Source organism: Haliotis asinina, chromosome 10 (genome assembly GCF_037392515.1).
Source record: "Haliotis asinina isolate JCU_RB_2024 chromosome 10, JCU_Hal_asi_v2, whole genome shotgun sequence".
NCBI classification, from domain to species: Eukaryota; Metazoa; Mollusca; class Gastropoda; order Lepetellida; family Haliotidae; genus Haliotis; species Haliotis asinina.
Genome location: NC_090289.1, coordinates 27076361 through 27092768, shown reverse-complemented (window position 1 = coordinate 27092768; position 16408 = coordinate 27076361). Strand labels below are relative to the sequence as shown.

The 16408-nt window shown below is 41.0% G+C and overlaps 1 protein-coding gene across 4 annotated transcripts in view; it reads right to left on the bottom strand.

Annotated features, from left to right (window-relative positions):
- LOC137299012 (von Willebrand factor D and EGF domain-containing protein-like) overlaps nucleotides 1-16408 on the bottom strand; it is a 108059-nt gene that overhangs the window by 36874 nt on the left and 54777 nt on the right. For all 4 annotated transcript variants that reach the window (XM_067831474.1, XM_067831475.1, XM_067831476.1 and 1 more), the window contains exons 2-5: nucleotides 6668-6834; nucleotides 1654-1879; nucleotides 1179-1238; nucleotides 967-1026 (exon numbers count right to left, since the gene is read on the bottom strand). In XM_067831474.1, the coding sequence (XP_067687575.1) occupies nucleotides 967-1026; nucleotides 1179-1238; nucleotides 1654-1879; nucleotides 6668-6834 (513 nt within the window). The remainder of the gene's footprint in view (nucleotides 1-966; nucleotides 1027-1178; nucleotides 1239-1653; nucleotides 1880-6667; nucleotides 6835-16408) is intronic.

The following is a 16408-nucleotide window of genomic DNA, read 5'->3' as shown; positions in this document are numbered from 1 at the left end:
GACCAGACAATCAAGTGATCAACAGCAAAAGCATCGATCTACGCCACAGGGATTCACTGATACGTGTCAACCAAGTCAGCGAGTAGACGGGGACAGGACCCCTTTGGTCGCCTCTGCCGGCAAGCATGGGTTGTTTAAGACCAAGTCAAACACGAATCTTCCACTGAAAATGAATGATGACACAAGATGTCTGCGAAACAGGTCCTCTCTCCGCATAAGTTAATGAGGCAAGGCACGTTATTAAATGTTTAACTTTAAAACGCCATAGTTCCACGACCCGTGAAGATCCGGGTTTTAGGTCTTCAGCAACCCATGTTTGCCATAAAAGACGACTACGCTTGTCGTAAGAGGCAACTAACGGGATAGGGTGGTCAGACTCGATGACTTGGTTGACACGTCATCAGTTCCAAAATGCGCAGATCGACGATCATGCTGTTAAACAATGGATTGTCTGGTCCAAACTCGATCATTTACAGACCGCCGCCATATAGGTGGACTATTACTGAATGTGGCGTAAAACTCAACTCACTTACTCATACAACTCATGCATAGTTCCACATTGATAAAAACCAGATTGAGGATTGACAAGCAAACACTTGTCATAAAATGTGATTAGAATAGTGTGTGGGTAGTCATGTTCTCGACATGCTGATTGCGTGTCATTATGCCCGCAGCTTGCTTCCGGTACCTGACTGCGTGACTACGTCCTGAAATTGGAAGCTTTTCCCAGTCCATAGCTATCGTACTTGGATTACATGTATTGGTAACTGCAGTGCTACATGCTTCAGAGAGAATATGTTCGTTTTGCCTTAGTTTCGGGCCCGTGAAGGTCCGGGTTTCAATATTGGCTTCTTTAATCCATTGTTTATCTCTGAAGTGTTTCATAAAAAACTAAAAACAAATATAAAAAATGCTAATGCGCTATGACGTCAAAAGCATATATCACTGTAGAAGCATATTACTTACCTAAACATGTTCTGGAGCCTTCGTCATAAACCTCCCCGCTTTTACATATAGGCGTTGGCGCTGAAATAAAATTGCTGTGTAGCAATTGAGACTTGCATGAGTGTAATTTTCACCCCTAACGCTGGCTGAAACACACTGTTCGTGAGAACTCATAACAGCGAAGCTTAAAATCGCACTATGAGATTTTCTATCCTATTTAAATATATACTTACCATTACACTTTTTATTTTTAATGTCATAGGTTTCTCCTTTTTTACACGTAACTTTATGATCTGCAAACAGAAATAAATATAAGAACACAACTTAGCACCATCTGTCTATCAATACCCTTATCGAATATTATAATTAATTATTATTCTTGGTAGCTAAAGTAATAATTCAACATCGGTAATTTCATGTTGATATATTTGATATTCATAAATGTATTTCAAGTTAAAGTGTTTAGGCAACTATTTTTCATTGGGCATGATAACCCCATCAGTCATTTTGAAAATAATTCTGTTTCAAAACAGATTTAAAACAATAATTTTTTTCAAGTCATCAATTATTGTTTCGGATAATCACAAACTTGTTTCTCCACATAGAGTTTCTTTAAAAAATTCTTTTTCTATAAACTCCCAGCAACACCTTCCTATATTGGTATATACTACGCCATCTATGTTCTCGTGGTGTTTACATCATACTTACAGTCTAAACAATATGCTATATCACATCCAAGTGAAGATTGAAGTCTATACAAAAAGAAATCTTCACAATTATGCACATGAACCTCAAATGCATAGAAACAACAGTCTGGCTCTTCCCCCGGTGTGGACCATGAAGCGCATGCGCGACCGGAAACTTGTTTTCCTGGTTCCGGTAAACCATTTTCGAGATCCAACCAGATCGGTGCTTGTGTTCCACATCTGTTTGTCTGCAATAAAAACGGAGGTGATAATCGTAAGGTTATGTATTCCCACTTTAAAAAATAAATTAAAAAAATCATCGCTGCTTGGCTGAAAACGACACTATCTTGGTGGTGGAGTAAAACGTTAATAGCTCTGAATTGTCTCATAACTGACAAGTTACTTACCAAATTGACGGATTAAAGGACAAACAAATCCTTAAATACCAATTTATACTCAACCAAAAAAGTTAAGGACAACCCCAATAATCAATACTGAAGTTTAATATGAATCATAATATGAACTAACAAATTCTTTAATATTGAAAATTTGAGTGTCCTTAACGGGTTTTGTTGTGTATATTTTCTCATCGTCACCTGATCTTCTACTGCTGCTGTATCCGTGTGCCACCGAATCGTACTACATCAAAATGTATACCTTTCCTTTCTAGCGAACCTGTGGGTGAGAAGCCCGTATTGGAAACATAGGATCCACCGTATGTGGGAGGTCGAATTCCAGGTCCGTCATTGGCTATCCAACGGTGGAGGAAATTTTACTGAGTCATGTGACATCGGTAGACCAACTCTGGTGATTCGTCTCATATGTTTGGACAGCCAAACAGAAACGTTGTTTAAAAAGCGATCATTACTTTATTGTCACTTTTCGCTTTTTTAAAATGAGCGAAGACCAATGGCTGGTAGAACAGACAGATGTGCGCGTTACTTGTGTGAAACTGAACTTTCACTACACAGGCCTGTTGATTGTCTGGCACGATTACTACCAGCAAGAGGTCACCCCTCGTAAAACAGACCGAAACGTGACAACGTATACGTATACGTAATGGTCGGTCGTTAAACAACATTTTAACTGGATGTACAAAATTGTGAGACAAATCACCAGAAGTGGTCTGCGGATTTAGTTGGTTGGTTTTGTTGTAATTATTAGATTTTGTACTAGTGAGCAATTCGTTGTTCTCAAATGAATGTGTGTAACGTGTTTAAGAAACTGGTCAGCTGATATCACATTTCTGAAACCTCGTTGTTTCCAATATTATCTTGACTTCCGCTCGTTAGATTTGTTCTGAAACAACTCGTTGTAAATGTATCTGACAGACACTGATGTGGCATGATAATAAATACACTTTCACGAACCCTAGATCTCTGGATGCTAATATGATATCCGATCACTACCTGGCCTCACAGACAAACCGCATCTAAAATATCATATAGCCATGTCGTTTTGGGAGCGACCTATACAGATTTGATACGTGTTGGGTCGCTCCTACAACACACTGAAAGGTGACACCGGGATATATGTCTTAGTAAAACACAGGTTGTCCATCATGTCCAGTTCCTTATTGTTCTTGGTACATCTGAACACAGATGACTTAGCCATCAGGAACAAATTATTCCTTTTAAACCCACATCCCCAGAACACCAAATGACCTCAAACCATTATCCACAAAAATATGGGTATACAAAGAAATGAAATGTTATGAAATCTGACGATTAGTTGATAATGAGAATGATAAGCGGGTGTCAAAAGTGAGAATGTTATTATCTTGATACGGCTATGCATGGATTGCACTAGATTCTCATTAGAATTTTAGACAACGTTGCAAATATAGCCTTTTCCAAATCCTTAACGTTCTATTCAACCACACCTGGTAAATATTAGTTCAAAAGATTTACGGAGATGTTTGACAAAATTCCGTTGTACATGATTGCAATTTACTTCGTATAGATACCCCAAAGACTATGAAGGTCGTTTTGCAGTTCCTGCGTGACTGAACCAGAAGATGGATTCCATATTACATTGGCATGTCCTCTTTACAGCGAGTAATGTGTTAGATATTTATCTAAATAGTATCGTAATTACCATACGGACTCTTGAGACTTTTTATCTTTCTTAAAAAAGTGTTTGTAATTCGATCGAAACAAAAAGTTCTGTCAACACATAATCATAACTATTAAGGTAATAAAATCTATATTCTTAGAGTGTCTGTTGACTAATTGTTTTACACAAGTTGGACTGCTGGCATCATGGCCAAAGCCTAGAAACGTCTGAACAACGTTTTTAATTTGGGGGCAAAGATCCAGTATATTTTGTTTAGCCGGTATTGTTGCTGAATAACGCGTGTCAGCGAGATATATATTTCCTCACCACTGTTTAACGCTTGGAATGAAGGGAACACACTTTTGTTTATGCTCGGCTTACTGTAAACATTTTAACGATTCACAGTGTCAGACTTATTACCTCCTGACGGAAAACCTTTAGATAAAGTTTGAGATACAGTTTAAAATGTGTTTTAGTTTCGTTTGTCGTGAACAGAAAAAGGAGATCCTTTGGCATGGTATCCACGTCTCAGACAGTTGACATAGCGTGCCTTCCTTCAAGAACACGTGTCGATGTGTGGCCTTCTACAGAACCTGCAAATTTTCAGATAGCAAGAATACCGATTTCCTTTTTTCCTTTTGGTTTCATTTCAAATGACGGCATAGCTTTTAACTATCGCCAGGTTCCAAATGCTGTTTAGGGATTACATACTGCAACAAGTTCCAAAAGAACAGAAAACTGTGTGCGCTGTTCAACGTTGGGGGCAATTTTGGTGTTTTCCGTTCCTGATCATATACCACTCTTGTGCAAGAAGGTGCGCTGAGGTATTTCACAATTTGGTAATGGTAAGCCGTTGTTCTATTTTCAGCCAAGACAATCCTTAGAGCGTGTTAATACTCATCAACGGAAGACACTTTTTAGACTTTGACAACCTTGGAACCTTTGATCAAGTATTCTGTTGAGTTTTGAGAGAAGACTATCCTCAGCCAAATATGTGACATTTTTCAGTGTGTCATCCTTAACTGTTCTCGCAGCTTTGAATGTTTTCAACTAAAATATGTTCCATGCTATGGCAAAAATAGCGATTTGGTCCCATATAATTAGGTTTGGGGAAGAAGCCTAAAATTGAAAACAGCGTAATTTGTAAGAGTAAATGCCCTCTGTAACTGCTTTTGATATTCGATTTAACTGATCGAGTCGTCAAGCTCGATGACTTATTTGCCATTGTATCGACGACATGGAGGACGCTCGTATCAATCACGCTTGATGACTTGGTTGACACATGTCATCCGTTCCCAACTGCGTAGATCGATGCTCATGTTGCTGATCACTGGATTGTCTGGTCCAGACTGGATTATTTACAGACCGCCGCCATATAGCTGGGATATTGCTGAGTGAGGCGTAAAACAAAACTCACTCACTCTGGTCTAAACTGTGTCATGTCTTACCCCCTTTTCATTAGGCTGAAATGTTGTTTAGTGCAACAATCACACACAGAACAGTGCCATCACCTTCTAGTCATACTTCACATATACGTATTTACATCATAGACAGATGCCACAGCATCTTCTACTTCTACCCTGAAATATGCTTTGATAGTATAAGCTCTGAAGTGCGTGATCATGAGATAATGTCACAAATATGCCGCCCTCCCACCTAAAGCTGAGAGTGTCTCTGTATTTCTCATCCCCTCCCACGAGACGCAGTTGGAGGTCAGAGTGATACTCCGTCATACGTAAGCCCACATACATCCGCATTCTTCAGAGTTGTGTGTGTCAGGAGCCGTCGGATGTCCGTGATGGTGGCGATGCACTCCTCATCCCTGTGACAAGGCTCAATGTGTAGATCTTGTTCTAATCTAAGGCTGACACGCATTTTGGTATCTTAATGATACCATGGTAAGCTTGTTTAGAGAAGTATCTTGAAGGCATCATGCCACTTTTATCTGGTATTTCAGTTCCATCGTGGCAGTCTCGGTTCGGCAGCCTCCTGGTTAAAGCGTAAGTTCATCGTGTTGAAGGCCCGAGTTCGATTCCCCCAAATCAAACTGATTTCCAACATGGTTATGACATACGACGTTCCTTTGGTGTTCCTAGACGTGGTCTTGCTGTACTGTAACTAACAGGGGGCGATGGGGTGGCCTAGTGGTTAAAGCGTTCGCTCGTCACGCCGAAGACCCGGGTTCGATTCCCCACATGGGTACAACGAGTGAGGCCCATTTTCTGGTGTCCCCCGCCATGATATTGCTGGAATATTGCTAAAAGCGGCGCAAAACTAAACTCACTCACTCATACCACTGCTGTTGGTACTGTATCCTCTGATTCTGAAACTATATAATCCTGGATGTTCCGTTTGTGAACAGTTGCTACAAGATGGCATGACCTGCGTCTTAACCATTGTGAGTGAGTCAGTATGGTTTTATTCCGTTTTACCCATATCCCAGAGGCTTAGTCATAAGGTAAAACAAAGGTAAACTGTCTTAGTTGTGACATGATCAGCTAATAGTTGGTTCGAACCTTAGTTAGACCTGAACATGATCTCGCCAGGCATTTCTTTGCATGTTTCAGAGAAATGATAAATGTTTGCAGTCGGTGTCTGTCACTTCCGACTTTGAGATGTAAAACCATTCACGCAAGACAAATTGTCTTTGAGAACGGCTAGGCCTACTCTGGTACCTTTGGTCATCATTGGCACCTTCCCCGTACAGTGAGACTGTATGATGGCCCAGGTACCTAACTCATTCACCATGGTGATGCACAGCAGTCAAATCTAAGGTCATTAGGCAATATTCCAGCTATATGACGGCAGTGTGTAAATATTCGAGTCTGGGTCCGACAATCCAGTGATCAACAGCATGAGCATAGTCTACGCAATTGAGATACGATGACATGTGTCAAGTATGGTTTACTGAAGACCAATTCTAACTCAGATCTTCACGGGTGTACTTTATCATAATGTCTTATATCCTAATGGTCACTTACCTGAACACACTTGCTGGCCATGACGGCGTTAGACCCATTGACCATGAATCTGTACCAGCCTATGTCCAGCCCGATGTCGCACAACTTGTCCCCCTTCTCGTCGGTGACGTAGTTGATATATCGGCGGTAGTCGTCAATGACGCGATACCGACCTTCATGGCACGGGTCTGTGAACCAGGAAATGCAAACATCAGCAACACCATTTTGAGATCTATGGCCTGTTAAAGGAATCTATCCAACTATATCCAAAGGTTAGAAGACCCACAGTACCACGTGATATAATTGCGTCAACCTTGTCCACTTCAGAACAAACTAGTGTTCGATTATCTACTTATAGGTAGTTGTGCAAGACAATAGCACATAAAGTTTAGCTACGGTTCAAATTTTGTTTTTAAATGACTATTTTCGATATGCAGCATGGAAACAACAGACACATAAAAGTTAGACTTTGATTTTGTTTACGACGTATTTCTGACGAATTTGTATATGTGTATAAGTTTGGTCCAATTATGGCTGGAAAACATGTAGATGCATGTATAGATATAAAATGTATAATTTTCCATAGTTAGGTCTGGCTGCCACAAAAGCCAGTCCATTTTCTACACGATCGAATCCTTAATGGTAAAAAACACGCATTTGCTCCTTCCTGGTCTAATCAAACGCGTATTGGCAAATATAGTTCATATACTGAACAGCAAGAGAAACACAAATTTCAAAAATAAAGAAGTCTCATAAAATTAAGAGTTTCTAGATTATGTCTTTCATTTGAAAGCTTGACCAAACAAAAGCCAGAGTTGCTTTTCTTTTTCTGTACAGTATATATCCCCCCATCATCGTTGTCGGATTTACAGTGATTCCTATCACTAAACATTGTTAATATCAGTTTGAAATTGCATTAGTAGTGTTCTATCCTATGAAGGTGAACTTTTTACATGTACTACTCTGAGTCTATTCATAATAACGAGCTGACGAATATGGACGTTTTTACTGAAAGTATGGAATGTCAATCAAGACAGCCACAAATCAACAAACAAATCTTGTGAAGAAACCAGAGCACACCATGCTCTGTATCCAGGACGTCAGGCAGGTCAATTACATGTTCCCGAAGTGAGTTCACCGGCATATCAGCAGTTACAGAAACTAACAGTGCCTATCGAGAAAACACGTGCCACCTGTCATCCGTCAGATGTCATACTTTCCTTTTTGTTTTTTCAAAAAGAAGCAGCACAGAAAGTCAAGAAGGGGAAACACTCACTTGCGCATATCGAAAAGTAATTGCTTGTTAAAAATACAACTGATAGGCTTAAGTCTTGACTCAAAAATATCATCACAACAATCCAGCTGAGAACGATGTGCATTTCACTCTCAGTGAAATGTACATGCTGTAGATGCAATATGTACCTGTCAGTCAAAATCAGGCACGTAGCTACCATTATGAAAAGGCCGGGGGTAACACATGATTGTTGCAAAAAAGGTTGGACAAACCTCAATACAATCTAAATATAAATGAGTTTAGTTTTACGCCGCACGTGGTAATACTCCAGCTACATGGCGGTCTAAATATAACGCTTTGCAACCTATCGGGCTTACACGAAAAAAAAACTGGCTTGCTACTCGCCTGAAAATGTTTCATAACAAATGCGAAGGATTTTCAATAATCACTCTTACGTAAGAGTGACTGCGCAGCAGTTTTCATAGCATGTACATTTCACTGAGAGTGAAATGTTTCCCCATGGATATTGACGAGAGTCTTTGAACCCGCTGGGCGTTGTTTCTGAAAGTTTATAGAATGCCTAATGCAGATGCCTTGACGTGTTTAATGAAATATGATATCAACGGAACATCTGTGGGAGGAACTTAATGGTTGTCCTCGTATGGTCATTGGATAACGTCCCACATATACTTCGCCATATTGCATGCATCATTTAACCAGCGTCGCTAATTCTTTGATATTTTTAATGCAAAACAGAATTTATCATACTGGACATGTTGGGCGTTAGATAAATAATATTTGTTACTCATGGGAAAAATGTGAAATCGACATGCCATGTGTTAGATTTATGCTCCAGTGAGCGGATGTTAGTGTACGTGCATGTAATGCATGTCATGAGTCTGCCAACACCGGTGGAAGGCACCGTGTCTCATAACCAGAAATGAGAGGCAAATATCCGCATTCGTGTATACTTAATTTGATAGAAAAGTGTATCCGTGTGCTAGCGTTTTTGAAGTGCCATTCATGAGTCTTCACAAACAAATTGTTAAAAAAGCACACTGCGGTTAAAATGTTTCTACACTTTTCAAAAAAAGTAACGCAAGAGCAAACTATCATTGAAGATTTTGGTCTTTTCGTTTAGAAGGAAATCAACAAAAATCAACGGTACAGTGCTGAAAGTTTGTACTGCAATACACTGGTATCCCGTGCGCATTTCACCCAGAATGACAGTCATCATAGTCATCACTGCTCTCCACGAGATGGCGCTGATGTCAGTACTTAGTTTAACCACCTATTACTGTACGTCACCTATTTGGCACCCATATTAAGATACCCATTTTGGGAATCGAACCCGGGCAAGCGAATGCTTAACCACTAAGCTACCCCACAGTCCCTTATCCTATACGAACAGCAGTTGTACAGTGGTGATATGGTAAAGATAGGAGCCATATATATATATTCATTTTAAAGCAGCGTTCTTCCAAGCGAAATGCTCTTTCAGTAACTCACTCAGTCACTCCTTTATTTAGTCTTTCACTCAATCACTCATGGACACGACGATCCGCCCCATCACCCTTTCACTGATTAACTATACAACTCTTTCAAAATTCATAACCAACTCACTCGCATGCAAGTTCACTCATTATCTGATGAGTGAGTGAGTGAGTTTAGTTTTATGCTGCTCTTAGCACAGTTCCAGCGATGTTACGAAGGCGGACACCAGAAGTAGGTTTAACATATTGTACCCATGTGGGGAATCGAACCCGTCTTCCGGGAAGACACCAGGTGTCCCGTGCACTCAAAGGGACGCAACTCTGCGCATTTTACGTCGTCTTGGACGATTAGGCCACCCGAAGTCCTACTCTCGTGTATAGTGTCTTTCACAATTGATGTTGTAATGAACAGTCCCTTTGATCAGCCTACAGAAATTCCAATGATCACAATCACCACATCTCCTACATTACATACACCTAATCATCGACTACTAATGGCCAGATTTCCCTAGACAGACGGAGGTGAAAGTGGGTCAAGAGGCAGCCTGTTTACCCGGGCCACTTACTGGTGGCGAGTCTTTATACTGTACTTAGTGTGGCATGTGGGCGCGTCCTTGACAACTGTAATAAAAAAATCGAGCCAGGTTAGTCGTCGAGAGTTGTTGATTTTTACACAGGTGAACGAACTTCGAGGAACACCTTGACGGGGGCGCTGATTTATCGGGATTGCTATTCGGGTTCGTATTTACAACCCGCCAACTGTAATCTGTTTTTACACGTAACATATTTTTTTTTCATGATCGAGTGTCTTTAGATAAAATATATTGCTCAAATGAAAGTTTCCGTATTTCCCCCACCACAGGTTTCCCCCCAAGAAGACCCTTGAAGATCTGGATTAGAATTGATATTAAGGACCCTATGTCGTAAAATGCGACTGACGGGATCGGGTGGTCAGACTCTCTGACTTGGCTAACACATGTCATCGTATCCCAGTATGATGATCACTGGATTGTCTGGTCCAGACTCGATTCTTTACAGACCACCGATATATAGCTGGAATATTCCTGAGTGTGGTGTAAAACTAAACTCAGTCCCTCCGCTAACGGGATCGGATGATCCAATTTGTTGAACCACGTCTTTGGTTGCCAATTACGCCGATCGATGCTCATGCTGTTGATCCTTGGATTGTCTGGTACACACACGACAATTTACACGCCGCCACATGACTGGAACATTGCTGGGAGGGGCGTAAAATTCAAGTCACCCACTCACTCTAATGCCAGAATCTCTAAGCAAGCAGACCACAGCGCCCTTTAGGGGAAGTACGGTATATAGACTTATTGGTTTAAACCCAATCACCAGAGTGTTACGTGAAGCTGATAAGATGTAAAAGTTACTTTCAAGCTTGTTTTAATGCAAACACTCTCGAACGGATAACCTTAAAAATCCACACCAAACATGAACACTGTGTTTGTGTTCTCATTCGCTTTTTCATACCCAGTTAATACCGGGTTACGTACTTTTAGTACCTTTCCAAGATCAAAACTGAAATCATATTTACACAAATCTTAAACATCAATGACAAAGAAAGCGAGAGGTGGGTGCACATAATGACCGGCATATGATCTCACTATCAACATGAAACAGCCCATTGAGAGTGAAAAAGCAGTTTCCTATATTTAAGATCTACTAGAGCATTAAATATTAAATCTACTGATCAGTTTTATTGCAACAATATTAGTATGTTAGTGAATTTAATGAAATAAGTCATATGATTAAATAAGTTAAACATCCCATGATCGCGCATGTTGAAGAAACTGTCAAACACAATTTTCTTACATTTTACGATCTACTAGTGCAGGAAATATAAAATTTACTAGTGTTTTTCATAGTAACGCTGTCAGTATGTTAATGATTTTATTGAAGTAAATCATCACATCAAATAAGTAAAATCAAACATCTGAAGAGAGAGCATCTGGAAGACGTTGTCAGTCCACACTTCGCTCCACTCCACAAACACGCACCCGCCCATCTTTGAAAGGCGAACTTTGTCCCAAAGACTGTTCAAGGCGCCTTTTAACCAAACTCATTCACTTTCTCCTCAATACCTCAATCTGGACTGGGGTAGACTAGTGGTTAGCTCGCTCGCGCGTCACATTAAAGACGGGGTTTCATTCCCCACAGGTACATCGTATGAAGACCATTCTGGTGTTCCTCGAAGGGATATTTTAATGATAACTGGCCACTTGTATAGCGCTGAGCTCCACGCCGCAAGGACATGCTCTAAACGGATTCAAAATTATAAACAATATTATCCCGGTTAACCCAAGCTCCGTGTGAGGTGCTAGAAGGTTAATAGTCATAATGGTTTATACTGTCGGGTACCCACTTTCTGCTGGGTAGAAAATACTTGTTCAAACAAACTCACTTGTCAAGTGTCATGCAGCGCTGTAATGACGCATAGAACAACCGATGGATTGCAATGAGTCTCCGATAGCAATTGATCGATAGTTGGAACGAAAAACTACCGATTCATGGTATGGGTGACTATCGATAGTTTAGCAATTGACTTGCGTTGATAATGCGCAGACCAAAATACAGGAAGTACCAGCTTCGTTCACTGTGATTTAGAGTTGTCCGCCCCTACTAAATGGCTTTAAGCACAACATACTACTTGGGGTTTCAAATTGTGAATAACAATAAGTTTATGTTTTAACTGTTTACTTGATCTGGTCTGGGTTTCAAGTTTCTTGTCAGTTATTGAACGAGACTGAAACTACTTTATCTTGTTTTTGTTTCATATAAAACGCCCAACGTTGCATAAAATTCACCTGATTTGTGACATGCCTTCTGTGCACAAGATCCCAAAACCACTTATTGCTGGTATGCTACTTCAGGCCTTAAATGGACCATCAACCATATACTCACTCACGGAGCCTGAGCTGAAAACGGACAACAGAGTACCCGTCACCGTGCATTCTCTCACTTTACGTTTTATCTCTCTGCTCCACCACATCACGTGTGTAATTTCCCCATCTTAATTGTTAAACAGCGCGCTGTAATGAGAATCACATCCATGGTTGACACCTTTAAATCCCAGTCTGACATATATAGAAACAAAGGCTCTCCTGTGTGAGCATATCATATAGTGGACTTACTGGTTTTGGAACTGAAAAACGTAGACTCTCTTAAACAGGTTACGGTACGACTGGCTGAATGATCTCGAGTGGCAGAGATAAACTTGCAAGGTCAGGAAAATACTTAGCCCTTTTCTTCCGCTGATTGACTTCAGGGTAAATTCGTGTGATCGTTTCGGAAATGTATACCAATGTGTATGTTCTTAATTATGGTTTGTGTTTGTTGAAACGTGTTTATTCTTGCGGATGAGTAAACATAATTCAGTTTGGAATGTCCCGGTGTAAAGCTTGTACTGTTGTTTTGATACGGTTGACTTGTTACGTTTGGTGTGAAGCGGCTTTGGCAGTAGATCAGATCTATCATCGCGTTTCAGCTTAAAACGATCAGAAAACTGCAGGTCTTAGAGTTTTACTTATTTGGTAAATCCATAAGCATGCTAATGGAGTTGATGATAAGATTCTGTGCACAGTTTAGAGACTTAGTTGTAGCAGGAATATTGCGTAGTGTGGCGAACAAACAAACAAACAAACAAATAAACAAACAAACAAAGACCTGTTGGTTAAGGGTTAGAATTGGCCTGCCGTAAAATCAGTAACCCATGCTTGCAAAAAGACGACTAACGGGATCGGGAGGTCAGATTCTCTGACTTGGTCGACGCATGACATCGTATCCCAAATGCGTATGCTCCGATGCTCATGCTGTTTATCATTGGGTTGTCTGGACTAGACTCAGTTATATACAGACCGCCTTCATGAAGCTGGAACTTTGTGCAGAATTAACAACAAATGTTCCCCAACAAAATTCTTCGCTTCTCACATTGTCGATATGGGTTCGATTCCAACATGGATCATATGGAGGTCGGGAGTTCGGACCCTATGATGTCATACCAAGAGACGTTTACTAAATGATGCTTATTGTCGCCCTGCCTAGCACTCGTTAGTAAGTTGGCAAAACAAGGACCTGGGGTCCGACCCACAAAAAGTTCGTAGCACTATGATATTCGCAAGCCTATGACAAAGTATAGAGTTACGACAAGTTGTAACGTTACGAACACTTTGAAAGTCGGGATCCTGGTCGACTTTCAGTCAGGGTACTGTGATTGTGAGAGGTGTTCACCGGCAAATGCTGCTCCGCATCTTAGGTATTTGCTCTAGCTGGATTCAGACAAGGAGAGTGCATGTGCATGCAAGTTTCTATATAATTGTAAAAATCGTGAAAGCGACGTTAACCTCCTTAACCTCACCACCTGTGGAGCCTAACACCACCGACACACATATATCCCTCTAATAGTAAGTAAATCACGTTCTGCAACGTCTAGTGCAATGCCCAAGCGGGGTGCGCAGTCCACATGTGTAGGAATGCATGAACATGCCCCTCTGTCAACTCGTTTTTCTTCAGTCATGCTCAGAGATCACAAGGGGTACATATTAAATAATTTTGGTCGCTCGAAACTAATATGAGCCTGTATCAAAGGAATGTTAAACTTGATATGGTTAATACGACTTGATAATAACTTTCCACACAACAATCAACAAGATTGACAGGTAATTTTTCATGTCCATATCGCTGTCACTCAAACTATGACACGGGCACCTGATATTAACACGCCTGTATTTGAAGCGACTGTCCGGTAGACAAGTCTCGGTCTTCAGGCAGAAGATTGTACCTTGGTGAAAAACACAACAGCGTAGGTGACCGAGATTATACACTGGGTAAACACAAGTTTGAGTGTCACGTCTGCCCGAACGGTAAAAACGATGAAGCGGAATATCACAATAACGTACTTGCAATCTGTTCGTTAAGTTATTGGTGTTTTGAAATAAATGATATTTTGCAGCAAATCGCTGTTTACTGTTGCTAAAAAGTATCCTTTAACTCACGTGTAACGATACTGGTAACTAGGTCAATAACGTAAAATCTCACGTGCAGACCTCTGGAAGGTCATAGCAGTAGTTCGGTCAAGTATGAATGATCACGACGTTTAAAGTGAACATTCTTGATCACACACACAAGTAGATATGCAACGACCCGTGAAGATCCGGGTTAGACCTGATCTTCAGTAACCCATGAGGTAAGAGGATCGGGTGGTCAGGCTCGCTGTTGACTCAAGTTTTTTTACAGACCGATGCCATATAAACTACCGGTCAAAATAAACTCCTCACTTTTAAATTAACGTTTTCGCAATTATAAAAGAGTATTTTTTTCAGTAAACATTCATTCACCAAAACACATGTGTTCGAGTAGCAAGGCATAAGTTCGTGAGTGAATTTCCTGCCATCAACAATTCCAAAAGCAGCATAAATGGACTTTGCTGAAAATACCCGAGCACAATTGCTGGACAAATACACATGTGGAACAGAGGACTATCGAGAGAGACATCACAGAAATGTAACCGTTCTCAAGCCGAAATAGGGGCCTCACAACGTCATATTGCAAAATTCTTCAATAGCATCCAAGCAACCATCAGCAACTTGTTGAGCCGTTACCAACAGACAGGCCAGACACAAGACCGTCCAAGAACGGGTACACAAAGGGTATACCACGCCGGCTGAAGACCGCTACATCTGGACAATACACCTGCGGAACAGCTTCGTCACGTCGACGGTAACGACGGCGATGGCCATGGGTCACCCCATCTGCAGACGAACCGTACTACGCTGACTCCACATGGATGGTTCATCGTCCCTTTCGTGGGACCCGTCAACACTATCAACGGCAGTTACAGAGGGTTTGGAGAGAGTTCTTTATACAAACCAGTTTCGATTTCATGATGGGCGAGTTCGTGTTTACAGACGTACGGGTGGGTGGGCGACTGGCGCCAAACTTTGTCCAAGTGGTGCACCATTTTGGGATTTGTGGTCAGCAGAGAAGACGACTTTTCCATCATGGAAATTTGACTGCTCTGTGGTACAGAGACGATATCTTGAGACCAGTGGTGTTACTATTTTTGCGTCAACAGCCAGTGGATTTGATCTTGCAACAGGACAATGCACGTCTACCAGGTAAGAAACTACCTTAACAACGTGAACATCGACGTATTGAGCTGGACAACACGATCTTCCGATATGAATCCGACAGAGCATCTCTGGGATCATCTTGACAGACAGCTGAGACAACGATAACCTCAACCAGCAAATCGACAGCAGCTCGAACAAGTTCTCTTAGATCTGTGGCACAGAATTCCTGCTGTCAACATCATCGGGCGAATAACGTCATCTGTGAGTACACGTGTTTTGGCATGATAGATTCAAGGGATCCACTGTCTTAATATGGCTTGAATATTGCTCTTTGTGATCTAAAAACAATCCACATGAAATCAAAGCATGAAAATCAATTTTCTTTTCCCCGGTTCTGGGCAAGTTTGAAACATTGATTAAAAACGGCTTAAAATAACATTCACTCCACGTGACGAAGATAATCTGAAACATCCATTTCAACCGACTGTTATGCCAACTCGCCAACCCACTCACTCGCCCAACAGGTAGTTCTGTCAGTGGAGACACTTATTTTTCTGTTGGGACGATACGCTTCAAAGGAAGTAGCACAAATACCAAGAATGCAGAATTCTGCAAATTCAACGTTTTTTTTTCGGAGGACGTCGTTAATTCTCTATAACTGTTCTAATACTCAGCCAGATGTTACGACTAACCGTTAATCCTTTGTTTTCGCCAATGGGAACTATTTGAGGAGCAGCTCTTACTGAGGCCGGGGGAAACTCCATCTGCCTATAGCGACAGCACCGTTAGCATTGTTCAGCCACATGCGAGGTACATTTATGTACGCCATGAACACGTAGAAACAGAGATCGGTCACAATGTAATATATAGATCTATCACTACATTTACGCTCATGTCATAAAATCATTATCCTTGGGGAGGTGGACAGTTTATGAAAAGA